Source organism: Pleurodeles waltl, chromosome 3_2 (assembly GCF_031143425.1).
Source record: "Pleurodeles waltl isolate 20211129_DDA chromosome 3_2, aPleWal1.hap1.20221129, whole genome shotgun sequence".
Taxonomy (NCBI): domain Eukaryota; kingdom Metazoa; phylum Chordata; class Amphibia; order Caudata; family Salamandridae; genus Pleurodeles; species Pleurodeles waltl.
Genome location: NC_090441.1, coordinates 34976940 through 34995422, shown reverse-complemented (window position 1 = coordinate 34995422; position 18483 = coordinate 34976940). Strand labels below are relative to the sequence as shown.

The window sequence follows — 18483 nt, the reverse complement described above, 5'->3', positions numbered from 1 at the left end:
ACAGGATGGCGGTAGGGGGTGCCGCGGGGCCCCTGGGGGCCCCTGCAGTGCCCATGCCAATGGCATGGGCACTGCAGGGGCCCCCGTAAGAGGGCCCCACAAAGTATTTCAGTGTCTGCTTTGCAGACACTGAAATACGCGACGGGTGCAACTGCACCCGTCGCACCCCTGCAACTACGCCGGCTCAATTCTGAGCCGGCGTCCTCGTTGCAGGGGCATTTCCGCTGGGCCGGCGGGCGCTCTTTTGGAGAGCGCCCGCCGGCCCAGCGGAAATGTTTGAATGGCCGCCGCGGTCTTTTGACCGCGGTGCAGTCATTTGTCGGCGGTACCTTTGCGGACGGCCTCCGCCGTCCGCCAAGTTCTGAATGACCCCCATGGTGTTGTTGGGGGGGGGGGCACAAGAAAAGTGGTGCATCAAAGCTGAGGCACCACTTTCTTGTAAATATGGCTCTATATATTCCAATGCACATTTGTGGGATATTTGCATGTGGATTTCTAAATGTGGAAGTTGAATGCATCTGAGTATTCAGGGAAATCTATTACTCCTGTCTTTGTGAAGTCGGTCCTACGTGAAATCTAGTTCATTGCCATTCATAATCTACCAGTTAAGCCCATATAAATGTATTAGGCAGAATCCGACTTCTGAAATGGGTTCTAGGTTTTTGGTCACAAATAACCTTGCACAAAAAATGCTCGTGGAGTATACAGCATCCTATATGTGTGGGCAGGTAATGTGATAACACGTGTTTGTGTTTTTGTTCTAGATGGGTGTTCATTTATGAAAAAGGTTACCAATGTAAATCTGACCTCATCAGTTCGGTGAATATAAAGCTGAAAGGTATAGCACTTATCGATGTCCACAATCTGGGTCCACAGCTCCTGGATGATGCTGACTATGTGTTCCCCACTCAGGTAAGAAGAACAGAGGCTAAAGCACCCAGCGCTGTCTAAGACATTGCTTGTATTTCTTTTCTGTCTAATTAACAGAGCCAATGATGTTATGCTTATAACATGGAGTATACATTTCTCACATTCTAATTCGAGTTCTGTTGATTTTGTTGGTGGTCTATGCCAGCTGGCAGAAACAAAGTGAAGTTTGGTGGGAGACACCAACAGGCACTTTTTGTGATGCCTGTGTGATCCAAGTTTATGGCCACTGGTAACATCCTCCTTCAAAGTATGGTTCTGTGTGTTACATCCCTGCTCCTTTACAATCATTTAGTGTCTGGGAGTGGTTGGGAGTTATTGTTTGGAAGGAAAAATAAATAACTCCTGAATGCCGAATACAATACTTTAAGCTCATTTAACTTGTTTAAAACCAGAAATATGGAATTAAGATATAACCAGCGAATTTAAGTTTAGCACAGTCAAGAAATCCAAGGTTATGTGTGTAGAGTCTGATGTTTTTTTTCAGTCTTGTTGCCAAATACAAGACACAAATAGTTTGTTTGAAAGCAGTAACACAAAAATACGTCAGTTTGTTGTTCCTTTGCTCCAATTACACGAACACCCTGTTTTTGACGCTGGGCCTAAAGTGATAAATCAATATGTTCTGGAATTTGTAGTCTTCAATTGCTTCAATTGAACCAATACACTTTACAAAGGTGATTTTTAAAGAGGAGGTCTAAGCCTGGACATGTGAAGCTAAGTGTACTTGGCTTGATCTGGTAAACACCAACAAGTATTAAGTATTGTTAAAGCAAAGAAGGCACCAAACGCAGTGATGGACCTGCCATTACAAAAAGAGGCCAAGAACGGGTTAATTTGCAGAGTGAGGCATTGCCTCGTAACCTATGTAATAGTGAGTCTCCGTCTAGGTCCCTCAACACCTCTACACGCATCAGCCATTGTAGATGTGCTTCAGGATAATATAGCTTATAATTAGGGCCACCCAGACCCTTTCTTGCTGATGGGGCATAGAACCTGTCAAGTGCAACACGGGTTCTACCATCGCCTCACACTAGTGCAGAGACTATCTTTGCAGGTCTTTAACGAAAGACCTCTTCCGCGTCATTGGATGGCTGCAAAGAAATAAAGGAGTCGAGGAAGTATTAAGATTTTGGATATAGCCACCCTTTCCATTGGAGACAGCGATAGACAAATCCAACATGGTAGCATGCGACGAATCGCCTGACCTACATTGCCATCTACTAAATCGGTCTAGGTGTGATAGATTTGGGCCCCCAGGTATTTAATAGTGCCCAGTTTCCATGGGTGTCCCATGATAGGGAGGGCCTCTCTGAGTATTGGACGCTTAGGTCATTGGGAATAGAAAGGATTTGTCCCAGTTTATCCAAAGCCTAGACAGCCACCCAAATTCTTAAAAAAGTGATTATCACATGTGGCAACACCACAGGGTCAGCCCTGAGATAAATTAAAGCAATATCAACATATAGTGACACAGTGTGAGGGGTCTCCTGTTTCACAATGCCCCATTGCAGGGCCCGTCTGTGCAATAAGCATGCCAACGGTTCCAGCACAAATAAGAAGAGGGATAAGGGACATCCCTGTCTGGTTCCATTGCTGATCAGAAACAGGTCTAATATAACCCTTCCTGTGCACAGACATGGCACTTGTTGAGCATATAACAATGTCAACTCAGCGTATAAAGTTCGGGTCCATGGACAGTCTCCACAGAACGGCCATAAGTTATGTCCACCCTAGCATATGAAATGCCTTCTTGATGTCTAAAGAGGCAACCCAACAAGACATCTCCATACCCTCATCCAATCCACTACCCTGAACAGCATGCGCAAGTTAAAGAGAGTGGTGCACCCTGGAATAAAACCATTCTCGTCTGGATGCACCACCTTGCCAATAAATGAGGACAGCCTGTTAGCAAACACCTTATAATCTCAATTAAATAACGATAATGGTTGATAGAATGTCACCTGCAGGGGCTCCCATCCCTGATTTCAGGAGTTACCACAACTAAGGCTTCTCTCATGGAGTCTGATAGGAGGCCCTTTCTCGCAGCTGTCTCGTAAACTTTCAGTATCCGGGGTGCCAATTGTTCCTCATACATAGAATAAAACTCAATTGAAAATCCACCAGTTCCTGGAGTTTTCCCCCTTGCGATCTGGTGATTACCAGCTTTATCTCTTCCAGTTTGAGGGCAGCCTCCAGTTCTTGCTTCTGCAAAGGCTCAATTGAAGGGATATCTATCTGTTCAATGAATGCCAGAGCTTCCACCTGAGTTATCCCTATATTGTCCCAATACAACCCCCTGTAGTACGTTTAAGACCTCATTAAGTTCTTGTTGACAATTCACTATTTCATTCCACAACGGATAGCTGTTATGGGAATGTGGGGAGTTTTTGTCCTCAACAAGCAGACCAGCAAACTACCAGACTTGTTACCTAGCTCATTGTGCAGCTTCAGGTGCTCCCTCTAGTCCATACTTGAAAGGCTGAACAAAGCTCCCTAAACTTTTCCTTAGTTGAACCAAAAGTCAGTTGTCCAACACATACCTCTACCAGGGTCTTAATGCAATTTTCCATTCCCAGGGCCTCACCTTGTAGTGCTTTTGTGGCCCAGTGTGCTGTATTCATATCAATTACCTTGCCTATCTGTGTGCAGAACACCTCGTCTATCAGTGGCAATGTTGCCAGCCTCCATGTAGGGATGTTTGAGCAAGGCCTCTCCATTCCAAGGTGACGATCAATGGGTTGTGATCAGATAAGTTATGTCCCAGATATTCCGCATGTGTGAATCTCTGTGCCAAGTCAGTTGTGTAGTACACCTAGTCCAAATGAGTATGTGATGCATGCACCACAGAGTAGTGGGAGTATTCCCTCCCAGCATGCAACAGACGCCACATATCCTCTACCTGCATCGTTTAAACTGATTGTCTGAGGCGCTGTGTGGCAAGACTAGTCTGCCCCCCCCCCAGTGGAGGGGTGTACTGATCCAGTGTCAAATCTAGGACCTTGTTAGACCTGGCATTCTTGGTGTGGTTCCCCTAACTTTTTTGCCCTCTGACCTCATGTTTTTCTAACTTCATTTTTGCTGACATTTATGACACTGGGCACTTTGCCACTGTTGAAAAGTGATAAAGTGCAGGTGTTCTGTACTCTAAAGATGGTAACCTTGGCTTATCCACAATTAGTATAATTAATTTACTTGTAAGCCCCCAGTAAAGTGCACTACATGATTCCAGGACCTGTAAATTAAATGCTTCTAGTAGGCCTGCAGCACTGGTTGTGCCACCCACTACATTAGCCTTTCAAACATGTCTCAGACCTGCCACTGCAGAACCTGTGTGTGCAGTTTAAACTGCCGTTTTGACCTGGCTAGTGTCCCCACTTGTAAGGCCCAAACCTTCCTTTTTATTACACGTCCCCCCTAAGGTGAGCCCTGGTTAACCTCCACAGCAGGATGCAGTGTAGTTAAAAAGTTGGAAATGTACTGTCAAGTTTAACATGTCCAAGCTGCTAAATTTATTTTTCACTACTGCAAGGCCTATTTCTCCCAGAGGTTAACATTTAGGTTACTTTAAGGCATCCTTTAAGTGTAACTTTGAATTGGAAATAGATAGATATATGGAGTTTGGTGTCTGTGGAATCACAATCCAAAATCGCAACTTATGGTAAAGTTGGATTTAAAATTGTAAGTCTGAAATGCCACTTTTAGGAAGTTGGTATTTTCTTACTTTCACCATTCTGTGCTTCTGCCTGTCTCTGACTATAGATCTGGGGTAAATGACAGCTGGACTCTGTGCATTCCCTTTTGACAGTTGCACACAAAGGGAGCTTGGGTGTGACATGTGCATCCTGATGGCCCATCACCAGACTGATGGGTTTTCCTGGGCTAGATGGGTGGGAGGAGCTAACACACATGAGTAGGGATGTGCCTCTCCTAATACAAAGGGCAGCATACCCTCCTATAGAGTGTCTGGAGCCAGGGAAGGTTCTCCCACTTTGTTGTCAAATTTGGGTATAAGTATAGGACCCCTAAACTCATAACAAATCAGACCTCTGCTGGAACAAAGGACATTCTGCCAGAAAGAAGGACTGCTGTCCTGCCAGGAGGGACTACCACTCTGCAACTGCATTGCCATGTTGACCTACTGCTTGCTGTGTGCTGTGCTGTAGGAGAGACTGCCACTTTGCTACTTTCTTTGCTGTGTTGGCATTCTGCCAGCTGCTTCTTGCCTGGAGTGAGAAGGACTAAGCCTATTTCTACATTCTGGAACTAAGATTCCCTAAGGGCTTGTCGGCTTGCCCCCTGCTCCCCGAATTCTCAGGGCCATACACCAATCAGGCCATTCTGACTGCCCTTGCTGTGTGATCAGCATGTGCACAGCTGCTTCGGTTTCATCAAGCGCGTCTCCTTTCATGGTGCATCGATCTGGCAGTCATGTCTGATCTTGTTGTGAGATCCTGGTGTGCTCAGTGCCCTTCCACCCAACACTCCCACCTTCGCAGTGCAATACTAGCGCATTCTGTGTCACCTGCAAGACACTCGGGCAACTCAGTACAGAAGGAGAACCAACCCTGCGCGGTTTCCAGTGAAGAGAGACCGCAGCACCCACTCTGCTCTTCTACTCAGGCGGTACTGTGAATGTTAACACCTGCAAGGCTGCGGGAGCCGCTGTACATAACCTACCTAAGCTTGGGTTTACCAGCCTAGAGGGCAAGGCCACAAGTTTGTCTGCCACAGACTGTGGAAGCATTTCTGAATTGTTGATTTCTTATTGAACCCCAGTGCAACTGTAGGCCTCACAATAGAAGCACAAGGGCTCCCATAACAAGCGATTTCAACCTGCGTCACTTTAATGAAAGATGCGCTTCGTCCCGTTATGATCTTGCCTACTTCATGATAAAACATACTAACTTTAAACCTGTATAACTCTAGGGGCCAGATGTATCAAGCTCCTGATTTGAATTTCTTAAATAGCGAATTTTAGAAAAATCGCTATCTGAGAAATGCAAAATGGGATGTATGAAAATTGCGATTCGGTAATAGCGATTTCTGAAAAATCGCAATCGTTATAAGCAAATCGCAATTAGGGAATGGGGCTTTATTCATCCCGATGGGCCTGTAGGCCCATAGGTGCGAATGGTTTTGCATTTCCGAATTTGCGAATTCCTGTCCCCCCACTTTCAGCTGGAGTGACACGTTTTAGACCTGGCATCCTTGGTGTTTTCCCTAACTTTTATGCCCTGTGACCTCCTGCTTTTCTGACTTCATTTTTGCTGGCTTTTAGGATTCTAGGCACTATACCAGTGCTACAATTGCTCTGTACTCTAAAGAAGGTAACCTTGGCCTATGCACAATTGACTTATTTAATTCACTTGTAAGTCCCTAGTAAAGTGCACTGTATGTGCCCAGGGCCTGTAAATTAAATACTACTGATGGACCTGCAGCACTAATTGTGCCGCTCACTACAGTAGGCTTTCATTCATGTCTAAGACCTGTGTGCAGTTTTAAACTGCCACTTTGTCCTGGCAAGGGCACCTACTTGCCAGGCCCCAACCTTCCTTTTTATTACATGTAAGGTCACCCCTAAGGTAAGGGCTGGTTAGCTTCAATGGCAGTGTCCAGTGTATTTAAAAAGTTGGACATATACTTTCAAGTTTAACGTGTCCAGGTAGTAAAAAGTTGCTAAATTCATTTTTCAATACTGCAAGGCCCATCTAACTCACAGGTTAACATTGGGGTTACCTTGAAGCATCCTTTAAGTGTAACTTTCAGTTGGGGAAAATAGAAATATGGAGTTTGGTTTCTGTGGACTCACAATTTAAAATCACAACTGAGGGTAAAGTCAGATTTTAGATTGTAAGTCTAAAAATGCCACTTTTAGGAAGTTGCCATTTTCTTACTTTAACCATTCTGTGCCTCTGCCTATCTCTGAATAGATGTCTGTGGTGGGTGACAGCTGGGTTCTGTGAATTCCCTCTAGGCAGTCACACACAAAGGGAGGTTGGGTATAGCATTTGAATCCTCATGGGCCCATCACCAGCCTGACGGGTCTTCCTGGGCTAGGTGGTTGGAAGGAGCTGACACACCTGAGTAGGGCTGTGCTTCTCCTCACTCAAAGGACTGCATACACCCCTGTTGAGTGTCTGAAGCCAAGGAAGGAAGGGCAGGGACCTTGTGATCTTCAAAGGCCTCTTTGAAGTTTCCTTTACCTCAAAGGCACATTCCGGGCAAATCAGAACTCTGCTGAAACCAAGTGCTGCCAAGGGGGCTGCCACTGTTCAGCTGCATTGCTGCATTGGTTTACTGGTTGTTATGTGCTGTAGGAGGGATTGCCGCTTTCTTACTTGCTGTGCTGTGTTGGCCTATTGTCTGCTGCTTGTTGTCCAGAGTGAGAAGGACTACGCCTGTCTCTACATCCTGTAAACAAGATTCTCCAAGAGCTTGTTGGCTTGCCCCCTGTTCCCCGAAGTCTCTGGCCCATGTTAATACTTCTTTTGCAACAATCAGGCTATTGTGACTGCCTTTACCATGTGATTAGTGTGTGCACAGCTGCTTTGGTTTCATCAAATGCATCTGCCTTTGTGGTGCGCCGATCAGGCAGTCGTGTCTGCCCTTGCTGTGGGGTCCTTTTGTGCGGCAGTGCCTTTCCATCCGACACACCTGCTCTTGCGACGCACTGCTGGAGCGTGCGTGTCACCTGCAAGACATCTGTCAACTCAACATTGGCTGTGATGCTGAGTGGAGGACAACTAACCCTACATGGTTCCTGGCACGCAGAGACCACCGCACCTACTTTTCTACCTAGGCGGCATTGTGCAAGGCTTCAGGTGCTGCTTTACATACCCTATCTAATCTTGAGCTCATGGGCCTAGAGGGCCCAGTCGTAAGTTCCCTGGCTGGGGCACAAAAGTGACCGGTACAACCAAAACACAGAACACTTAAATAACTCACTAAAAGCCAATCAGAGGTTTTTTGGGATGGTGTTGCACACATTCAGTGAGGCACAATATTGTAGTTAAACAAGAGACATGCTCTCTCACGCATTCCTCAGGTGAAAAACCTCCTCCCCTGCTAATCCAGCCCATCAGCCTACTTATTTGCAGTTTAGGGTTGGTTCAGGTGTCAGTACAATGAATAGAGTAAAGGATACAATAAGGAACCCATTAGATCAAGAGGGCCACAGTGAAGTTCCTCTAGGATATCGTACAGATATCTCTCCTACAAATCTGGTGCTACTGTGTCTGAGCTTTTAGAGTCTGATCCTGGCATACTCACTCATTCAATTTCAGAGACTATTTGTGCCCTTTCCTTTGCTGCCTGCTCTTTAGAGGAGCAACTGCCACTGCCCACTCCAACCTGCATCTGAGTTCCCAACACCTATAGGTGTGCGTTCACCCTTGATTTCCAACCAAGTCCAGATTTCCTTTGGGGCGAAGAAGAATTGTGTTTTATCCCATCAATCACTGTACATTTTGCAGGAAACAAGAGAGCGTAGTTGAGGTGCATGATCCTCAGTCATTGCTTAACAGAGTAGTATGATTCCTGTTGTTTATGCACCTCTGGCATATACTCAGGATAAAGTGTGACACTACTGTTCTACACCTGCCACTGGCCCCTGGTGCTGGCGATTTGCAATATGTTGTCTCTGTCACAATACTTGAGAAGTCTTGCCACCACTGGTCTAGGAGGTGCCCCAGGAGGAGTTGGCCTGCTGGGCAACAGATGGGTGCACTCCACTGAGAAGGCAGTTTGCCCCCCAGGACTGTGTTTGACAGCCACTTCTCCATGAATAAGTCCATGCTCAGGCCCTTTATTTTTTCAGGCAGTTCCACCTCTCTAATGTTATTCCCTGTGGAGTGGCCTTCTGCATCATCTGCCCAGCATCAAAATGTTTGCATTTTCTGCAGCAAGGCTTCAGTCTGTGTCTGGGTAGTGGTCATAATTTCTTGGATCAACGTCAGAGGAGTTTCATATGTAGTCACCATCTCCTCAGTTTTTTTGTTGTCCTCTCGCAGGAGCCAAATGTCAGTTGTTAGTGCATCCAACTTCAATTCTAGTGATGTCTACAGATTTCAGTTTACTGTTAGGAGCTAGGTAAACTTCTTGCTGTGGTCTTGAAACATGTTTGCTAATGTGTGTGCTGTGGTAACAGATTCCATAGCGGCAGTTGAGGGCCCCCCGCCCAGTCGACTTCCTTTTTGCTTCACCCTGGCAAGGTAAAGACTTGCCTATTTGGGACTGTGGTCCAAGGCGTGGAGCTGCACCGTCTGCTGTTCCCCAGTGCCGTATCTCCGGGGGAGAAGGTGGGGTCGGGAACAATAGTAGTGCTGGCTAATAACCCTCCCTAGTTAAATCTCAGTGAGCTAGTATCAGCAGAGCTGTGGTCCAACTTCCCTCTGCAGATCACCTTCCTGTCTCCTTCAGACTCCTGTAGCCCACTACACCACTCAGCAGATGTCAGCTGGACTCCCTGGCCTGTGCTCCTTGTTAATGCCTGGTTATAAAGAGCAGGGCAGCCAAAACCCCATTACTGTGGGGAAGTTGAACAGGTTGCCGCTACATTGCCCAGTCATCAGTGCTGCTCCCTTCTTTTCTGACCTCAACAGATAGCACTGATGTGGCTGTGGCCTCCAGCCCATTCACACTACAGTGCTTCCCCAGCACCAGGGCCGGACAAAAAGGCATATACCTTGCAGCGTACCTTCTTCGGCATGTCCAGGCAGCCGTGCCTCCTCCCCCATGTTCCACAGATGTAATCGGGCCCCCACAGAGGTGCACTGTGCCCCTATCCTCGGATTTGCATACAATCCTAACTATGCAACACACCTTCCCTCAGGTGCTGAAGAATTGACCCCAGTCTGGCCTGCACCTAGAAGCTCTCTGAAGGTCTTCGATGTCTCACCCTTTTGGGAGGGGGTCCAGCAAGCATGCGTTCTCTCCTTAGGTCTCCATATCAACATGCCATCCTTGCCGTCCTCAGACGCCCACTCACCGACCATATGTTTGAAACCCTGGCCCCAACAGTGAGCCTGTTTCAGACAACCTGTGCCTCCCTGCTAGGCAGCCCCAGCATTGAGGACGCAACACACTTGCGGCTCAGAGGCTGCACACAGCAGCTGTATGCCCTCTGGTCTCATCAGCCTGCAGGCCGAAGTGGTATCTGCCTCAAACCTATTAGTCTGGGCTCACCTGGGACAGTTTGCACTGTCTTGTCTGTGTGTGTGCATAGTCTCCTTACTTTTCTCATGCACAGGAGGGAGTATTTAGGCTAGCAGTTTCCAGGATTAAACAGCGTGAAGAAGGAGCTCGCTATTATATGACTTGCCTGGTCCATCTTGGACACGCCTCCATGCTCTATAAAGAAGTTGACTCTCTTAGGTTTGTGAATGGTTGTTTATATAACTGTTGTAAATTTGGTGCTTATGTATTTCCGTATGCTCACAATCTAAAAATCTCAGGTAAACGAAGCACTGTCATATTTGACCAGATAACACAATTTGGTCAAACGGTTAACCTGCGGTGACTCTACAGCAAACCTAATGCTTAACCATTCAGTCGTATCGCCAGGTAAGTTGAGCATTGAATTCATGGCTTGGCAGCTTCCTTGAGGCACCTGGCGGGCCTGACCAAGCTATGCTGGTGTTTGTTTCTTCCAACCTCCACCAAGACCCTGTCAGCAGGCAGAGTCCGATGCCTGATGAAAATTCGGTCCACTTGACAAAGGCATCTAAGAGTACGTAAAATAATACTTTTGTTCTACTCTTTTATGTACCCATACATGGTCCCTCCCAAAAAAAATGAATTAAATGGGAACCTTCCTCGTCATATTTGCATATATTTAGTGCAAATAGAAGGACTTTTCAGGACCGATTCACAGCAGCATGTAGAAGCATGTAAAAAGGTGCTTCCTTACTATTATGACCCATACAGGCGTGTAAAAGTGCAGAAAAGAGTAACCCTTTACTAGTTCACATGCTTTTAAATGCTTTTGTGAATTGGCCACTGTTCAACTGGACTGCATAAAAGTCAGCATAATGAGTAAAACAATGCAGGGAGAATGTGTATGCATTAGAGAGAAGTTGGTCCTTTCAGTTTAATAGAGCAGCATTTTTTGGCCTAGAATTCAACCGTTTGGGTATGTTGGCATTTCAGTTGTCCATTCTATGTTAAGTAACAGAACCTGGGAACTTCGGAGACTTGCATACTCCTCAAAGGACTAGCTCAGATCACTCATGACCAGGGAAAGTAAGGAGCGAAGGGAGGTGGCCATAGTTGGAGGTATCAAGTAGCAAACATTGTTACAACACACGTATCTGCCTATTTATGAGCAACTTTCATGGGCAGGTATGTGAGTGTGGTATTCTTGTGTCTGGGTGCTGTAAAATTGTGTGCATGAAATGTATGCTCGTGTGGTGTAGAACAGAGTTTTAACTCCTGCCTCCATACATGGTTTAAATCCCAGTTTCCATGTTTGACCACACTGTTTGATCCGGGCAAACAGGTTTGTGTGCTTTTGTTCCCGTATATGGTAAAATTTCCTGTGTACAGAAGTAGGCTGGGATGATGAATTTTCACTGACGTAGTTGATCATTTACATTGCATGTTGGCAGCTGGAGAGGGCATACATTTTAACTTTGTGACAACACCACACCCCCTTTACATTCCTGAACATGAATGAAGCACACTAAGGGGTAGTGGGTATTGGGGAAAGCTAGGAGTCATACTTCACAGCATGGCAGCTATAACGTCTTACAGGGGCATTACTAGTACTTTCTCGTTGATCGGTTACAATTTTAGTGAGGCAGTAAAAGTACATCTCTGTAGCTCTGCTGTAGCAAAGCCCCAGTACTTAGCCGATAGATATCTGTAACATTCTCAAAAGGGCACTAATACTTTTAATGTCACAGTATATCATCTGTCGATAAGGCTGTCATATTTGTTTTATAGGAGACTACCACCACCACCACCTCTTAGCTGAGTGTCAGTATTGATAATGTGATAGTAACAACATTTCTCACTTTAAATGATCCAGCACTGGTACACATTGACAGTCATAACTGATCTTCCAAACACTGAATGGGCAGAATCTTAACTATCCTCTCAATTTTCACATCATGGATGATGCACACTGGTCTACAGTAGCAAAAGCCTGTACTGCTGTGTGGAGCATCCATTCATAATGTTTTCACTTTACCATACCCAATAAATATTTTTCTGACACTTTTCAAACCCTAGTGATCTTCCAGAAAGGAACTCTGAAGATTTTCATCCAACATATACTTCATTACATTTCATTGCAAAAGCTTGAATCTTTTCAATGAAGTAGTCAGATAGTATGTCACAAAACCTTTGGAGGTAGTGAGATAAATGGTAAGACAAGGTGGTTAGGCAGAGCCTTAATGACTTTAAAAAGAGTTCTATTTGAAAAAGAAGGATTAGAAATACATGAGTCATAGTATGAGCATTTTGCTTTCCTTAAGTAAGCTTTATAATGCCCAAGTGTCCCTTACAGAGATACAAGAGGGCTGATTATGAGTTTGGCAGACGGTTTACATTGTCCGACGAACTTTCGACGGGGAGGTTGCACCATAGTGGCTATCTCCCCACCAGCCCCGTTAAGAGTTTCCCTCTAGGTCAGCGGGCAGAAACCTGAGTTTCAGCCCGCTGGCCTAGTGGAAAACAGACTACAGCATTGTCACAGGCTCATAACTGAGCCGGCGCCAATGCTGTAGAGCACAAGGTGCACCAGCACCCTCGCAATGTTCACTGTCTGCAAAGCTGACAGTGAACATTGCGATGGTGCTGGCCAGGGGGACCCCTGCTCTGCCCATGCCAAGTGCATGGACAGTGCAGGGGTCCCCCTGGGGCACCCTGCACCCATTCTCTGCCAGAATTTTTATGGCGGTGCTACCGCCATTAAACCGCTGGCAGAGAAGGGGGTCGTAACCCCTAGGTCAGCGCTGCTTGCAGCACTGCCCTAGTGAATTCGGACTGCTGCAACCGCCAGATCGCTGGGATCTCCGATCCTGGTGGAGCTGGTGTTCCTCTGCATCCTGACCGCCAGGGTGGTAATGTGACGGTCGGACCACTGCATTGGCGGTGCTCTGACCACCATCCGCGACTCTGGCGGTCTAGTGACCCCCAGACTTGTAATGAGAGGTAATGTGTCTTCTTTATCAGAACATTGCCATGCTCTCTCTAACTGTCGAAATTTAAGTTTCTCAATTTTTAGATCATGAGAGAACCAGGGCTGGGATAGGTGAATTTTCATATGAGCTGTTTCCAAAAGAAGAGTTGCTGTTTAAGGATGCTAAAGTGCAGCTATCCTACTTAACTCGACATAGATTCCAGCCAGGCTGTTCGGATTTAATACAGACGGACACAGTTGGCTTTGCTTTGTCCATGACTTCAGTGTCACAACTAATGGTACATTCCTTTCCAAATTGCATTTAGGATGGGGGCAATCCTTCCTATACTCCATCCTGTTTGTAAATTGTAAAAGAGCATAAAAGCCCTTTTATGACTGGGAATGACTTTCACTTAAAAAAAAAACTAAAAACATTTCTTTTTTCCGTTCCATACCTTATGGTTTTGCAAATAGCAGGCTTTGAGACATCAAAGTACCTTAGAGTCCATTCATAAAAAGTGGTTGCAAACTATACAGCACACTTTTACGAATGGACGGTTCACAAAATCTCCATCTCAGGAGGTACCACAACAGCCTGCTTACTGAATGTATTTATTAGATAGGCCGTAATTTACAATCCCCTAGGATTGCCTACAAACACAAAAAAGGTGGTCTGCAAGAGAAGGCAGCACACCATTCCTATGTGTGAATTCCCAAAATAAAAATCTTTTATAATAACGAAAAGATCATCTTGAGTTCTTTAAAGGAACCTGTGCTGCTTTAAAAATGAAAAGCTGCCCACTTGTGAAAACATCAGGGAGAGCAGGCTGTAGTCCCTTGGGTCACTACTTACTTCCCCTGGGGCTGTCAACAATACTCTCAATCTCCCCTTCGGAGTTGGTAACTAGTCAATAATTTGTGACCAGAACTGTGGTTGCACAATTTGGAATAAATGTCCCTTTCAAATTCTTTCCTAATTGCAATTTGGTGTAGGTCAGAAAACCAATTTTACAAGCTGGAAAAACGTTTGCATTTTGGATGTTAGAAGTAGCTGTTTTCTAGTCACAAAGCAACTGATTTTGTGAATTCCACGGTTTTCCACTGCAAAGCAGCTTAGTTTCTAGCCCACAATCTTTCATTGAGAAGAAGCAGTGAGATAACATAAGGAGCTGCTAAGGCTGAGTAATATTTCTAGTAAAAGCAAACTTGTACATAACAAAAAGGAATTTTGCAGTTGCAGGATTGTGATCACAATATAATTGAGTATATCTGGTCCATTGTTTGGTAGTTCAGTGTGCCTTCTCAAAAACATTTCACACATTCTGGTCTTCAGTACTGGGAACGTCAGCTGACCTGACTTAGCCTTCCAGTTTTCAGCAGGGATGACATAGTTTAATTAGAACAATACAACTACATCTCACCAAAACTGCAATACATTTAATGCTATAGTACCAACACTTCTTCGCAGGGAGGCTGTACTTGTAATGGAACACAACTTATAACAAATAACAAGTTTACTGATATTTTAATGTTGAGATTAGCAGGTCTGGCATACGTTTTCTGAATCAGTGGTGCACTTGGATTCAAAGCTCTTATGCTTTTATCAGGGATTTTACTGCCACAACTCAGCTTGACTATTGTGCTTCAGCAAACCAATCACAACACATTAGATCTGTTGTTTAATAGGAAGCCATAGGAATTTTGTATATCAGAAGATTGTCACACTTTCAATGAAAGAATACTGGTAATTCGCTGAAGCAAAGATCACACAGGAGAGCGATGGAAGTGAAATGATAAGTTTAATAATTCAGCACCCCAGCCACGGCACATCACAGTACTGGCCACCCTCCGATGCTCTCCCAGCCTGTCAGAGTGTCCCTCCTTGAATCTTGGTGTGAGAGACCATTATTATAATGGTCAGAGGGGGGCATATGGGCCAGTGATGAACCAACACAGAAAATACAAGATACTACACATCCCCCTTTCATTACTCAAAAAGGTTAGTTACATATGATCACAGAGTAAGGGAAAGGGACTACGAGGGAAAAGAAACAGGAACTTAATTAAGTGTATAAAGAACATATGAAGTATATTTCCCATATATGTAATCATTGTTCCCTGTACGGTGCGTGCACAGGTGCACCTTTCCTTACCCCACCGTGCAGGCCTCTTTGCCAAGCGCGCACTTTTCTGCCACTTCACTGCCTGCATTATGTGAGAGAGTGAAGCCATACGTGAGCGCTTAAAAAGAAACAGCGCGAAAACACGGTCACTCTCTTCGCAGCAGATCAAGACAAGGTGGCACCAGGCACTTCTCGAAGGCAAGGAGGAGGCAAGGTGTGTAGAGTATTGGCGTCTAATTTTCTAAGTATGTTATATTTTTCGCGTGTTTAGAACCTCTAGTGCCGTGCTCTTCGTTTTTTGCATTTTGAGTGCTGTGATCTTCGTTTTTTTGCATTTTGACACTATATCCATAGCGTGTCCCCTGAATGCAGATTGCACTACAGTAAAGGCTTTCTACATGCCAGATACTAAGCAGCGTTTTTCTCCATTAGAAAATTCCAATTTCAGTGTTAATAACGGGCAGCGTCAAGAAATCGCAGATAGTGATAATGTTTTAACTGTGGTTCACTTTCTCTCAGCAGCATTTTCTTGACATTACAGCTTAGCAAACAGGGGTTAGCTTCTCAGGCATTCCCACTGATTGAAACTGGGCTTCTAAAGGTGGAGTTGTGTCACATTAACCGATTTCCTCAAATCCCCACACTTCCATTCCATATACGATTCCTCGGTTACCGATGTGTCACTGATTTTGTGTTTATCGGAAGCGCAACATGACACATTGGCCCAGAGTGTGAACAGGCCAATACGATGCAATTCAAATATCGGCGATTCATGCGAGATCGGTTTATTGAGAAGTATAGATTATATATTTAGCGCACATTTGTGGAATCATTAAACTCAATAGAATCCCGTTTGATAAAGGCAAGTGCCTGTTCACAGTGTGGTGCAACTGAGCAACATGTACCCTAAATTTGACCTTGAGGCTCCTGAGATCAATGTCAGATCTTCTGGTGTAGGCATCCTTTGCCCATAAAACAATATTAAGTTTATACATTCATTAAATATGTTGCTTTTTATATATTAGATTACATGAACATTTTATCTTTTCGTTTATCTCTCCAGACAAAGGGTTACTGTTTTTAGGCTGGTAAAACTGCCCACGCCCGCTCTAATACAGCAATATCAGCACATGACTTGTGTTTCGCTCTCACTAGGGATCTTTAGAGGAGTAAAGCTGGATCTAGACAGAAGAAAGGCAGCCGGTGTTCGTGAATCTAAGCTTTTTGGAGACCTAGAGTGATACTTCCAGTATATGCAACATACCGAGGAGCTCTGGCAAGCTCATGAGTTAGGTTGGGGCATCCCAAGTGAACTGCACCACCGACAATCTCTTTTATTCACTTCAAACCCTCTCTTGTAGTTAATTTTCAATATTTATCGTCATCGGGGCAGCGAAATTCCAGCCAAGCTTTAAAACTACATAAGTATCTATCGTTGCATATTTTCAGTTACATATATGTAACCGAAGCCGATGTGAAATAGAGGAAATGCTTCTCAAGCACATGATGGGATCTGATTAGAGTTTTTTCTAACTTGTTAAGTGAACCAAGTATGTCTTAAAACAGTAGGTACCACATATTTATTTTACATTTTATCCACATTAGCACTTAAAATACTTTAAGTTGACGTATGAATTACAATTATTATCTCTCTCTACATATCAAAGGTTATTTTGTCCAGGCTCTACATTTGGCCTTAACTACGCTTTTACAATGTTTGGTAGAGAATGGCACTGAGTCTCAGAGCAAGAACGGAATTTAACCACAATCACATAATGTAGACTAACGAGAGAGCCAGGATTCAACCGCTTGTCCCCATCTGCAAATTAGTCACTGAAGTGACATTCCTGCCAGTAAATGTATTTTTGTTAGTGTCAGCCTAGTTGCCTGCAGCAGGTTGTCCTTTAGCTTTGTTTGTCAGTGAAATCCTTATCGGATGTGGATAAGCACCGGTACACCGGAAGCCAGGCGCTGGCCGCCACAGGAGCCCACATCTGCACTCTGAGTTCAGTTGAGGCACAAGTGTTCGGTATCTCACAGCACAATGTACTTGCTCTCTGGGCCTTTTTTTTGTCACACCTGAAATGCAAATATTTTATTAATCATTCTGTTTAAACAGAAGGTTGGAATAGTATATTCTAGCAATATTGCACGGGCGATATCGTCTGCCTTAAACCTTTTACAGTCTGCAAAAACACCCACAAACAGATAGAGAACACAGCTGGCATGCAGTACACAGGCTGAATAATGGATTGCTTTAGCTGGGGAATTTTCACACTGCTGCCTCGTGATGACATTGACATAATAATCCCTATTGACTGGCAGCTCGTGCTTCCAAAATGCCAGGTTAAGTAGTTAAAATATAAAGTGGCCTGTAGAAACAAGTTTTAACCATGTGCAGTATGGTGGCCCATTCTTTATGGAGTTTTATATTGGAAATCGCCCTTGACCAACTATTCTCAACTTTAGTAAATTAGAATCAATGTTATTATGTATTTTACTCCATTTCATACCCTGGTTTTCTATGCATCGAGCGTCAATATAAATAACCCAATGTGCAGTGCATTCACAGGCACAAATTCAACACACCACTCAAAGCCAACAAACTATGAAGATACCTTAATTCATGGTCATTAATATATTCATACAACTCCATTACATATTCAGAGAAACCCTTCTCCTAGATATATTCTCGACGGCAAGGACATATGAGTTCTAAGAACATATCTAGATATAATTAGATGCATACACATAAATGTTTATATACAGTATTTATGTGCTGAGCGGGGATATGGTCACGCTTTGTTTTCTAACAGCAGATGACCTTGCGTGAATAGCTTACTCTAAAAGGCTGGTGGGAACGAGTTCCGCTGCGCAGGTCCTAGGAGGTTGAAGAACCAGCCCTAAATGAAGCTCAGGGTGGTTTGAGTGAAACTCGTAAATTTTCCTTTGTTGATCTTAGGCTCTTGTTGGGATGTAGTGGAACAGGATATCAGGGAGGTACTCAGTGACTATCCCAACAACTGCTTTATACACAAATGTCAAGTTTTCATAGGGCTCTGAGTTGTGCAAATATACAGGCCAAGTGGTTATACTAGAAGCCTGCCTAACAGGTTTGTTTGTTCACATTATCTTTTTCGTGGCCTAACAGCATAACCTTCTGTAAGGTACCCCACACTGAATTAAAATTATGTGCACTGACAGTGGGCATTAAGGATGAGCTGCAAAATTCAGGACGATAAGCATGGGTCTACTACTCTTGGTGAAAGCATAACAAAATGCTACTAGTATGAAAGTCCTCAACTAAAA

At 44.5% G+C, this 18483-nt stretch overlaps 1 protein-coding gene across 2 annotated transcripts in view; it reads left to right on the top strand.

Annotated features, from left to right (window-relative positions):
* Nucleotides 1-18483, top strand: part of LOC138286427 (P2X purinoceptor 1-like) — a 495243-nt gene that overhangs the window by 127548 nt on the left and 349212 nt on the right. For both annotated transcript variants that reach the window (XM_069226684.1, XM_069226685.1), the window contains exon 2: nucleotides 765-912. In XM_069226684.1, the coding sequence (XP_069082785.1) occupies nucleotides 765-912 (148 nt within the window). The remainder of the gene's footprint in view (nucleotides 1-764; nucleotides 913-18483) is intronic.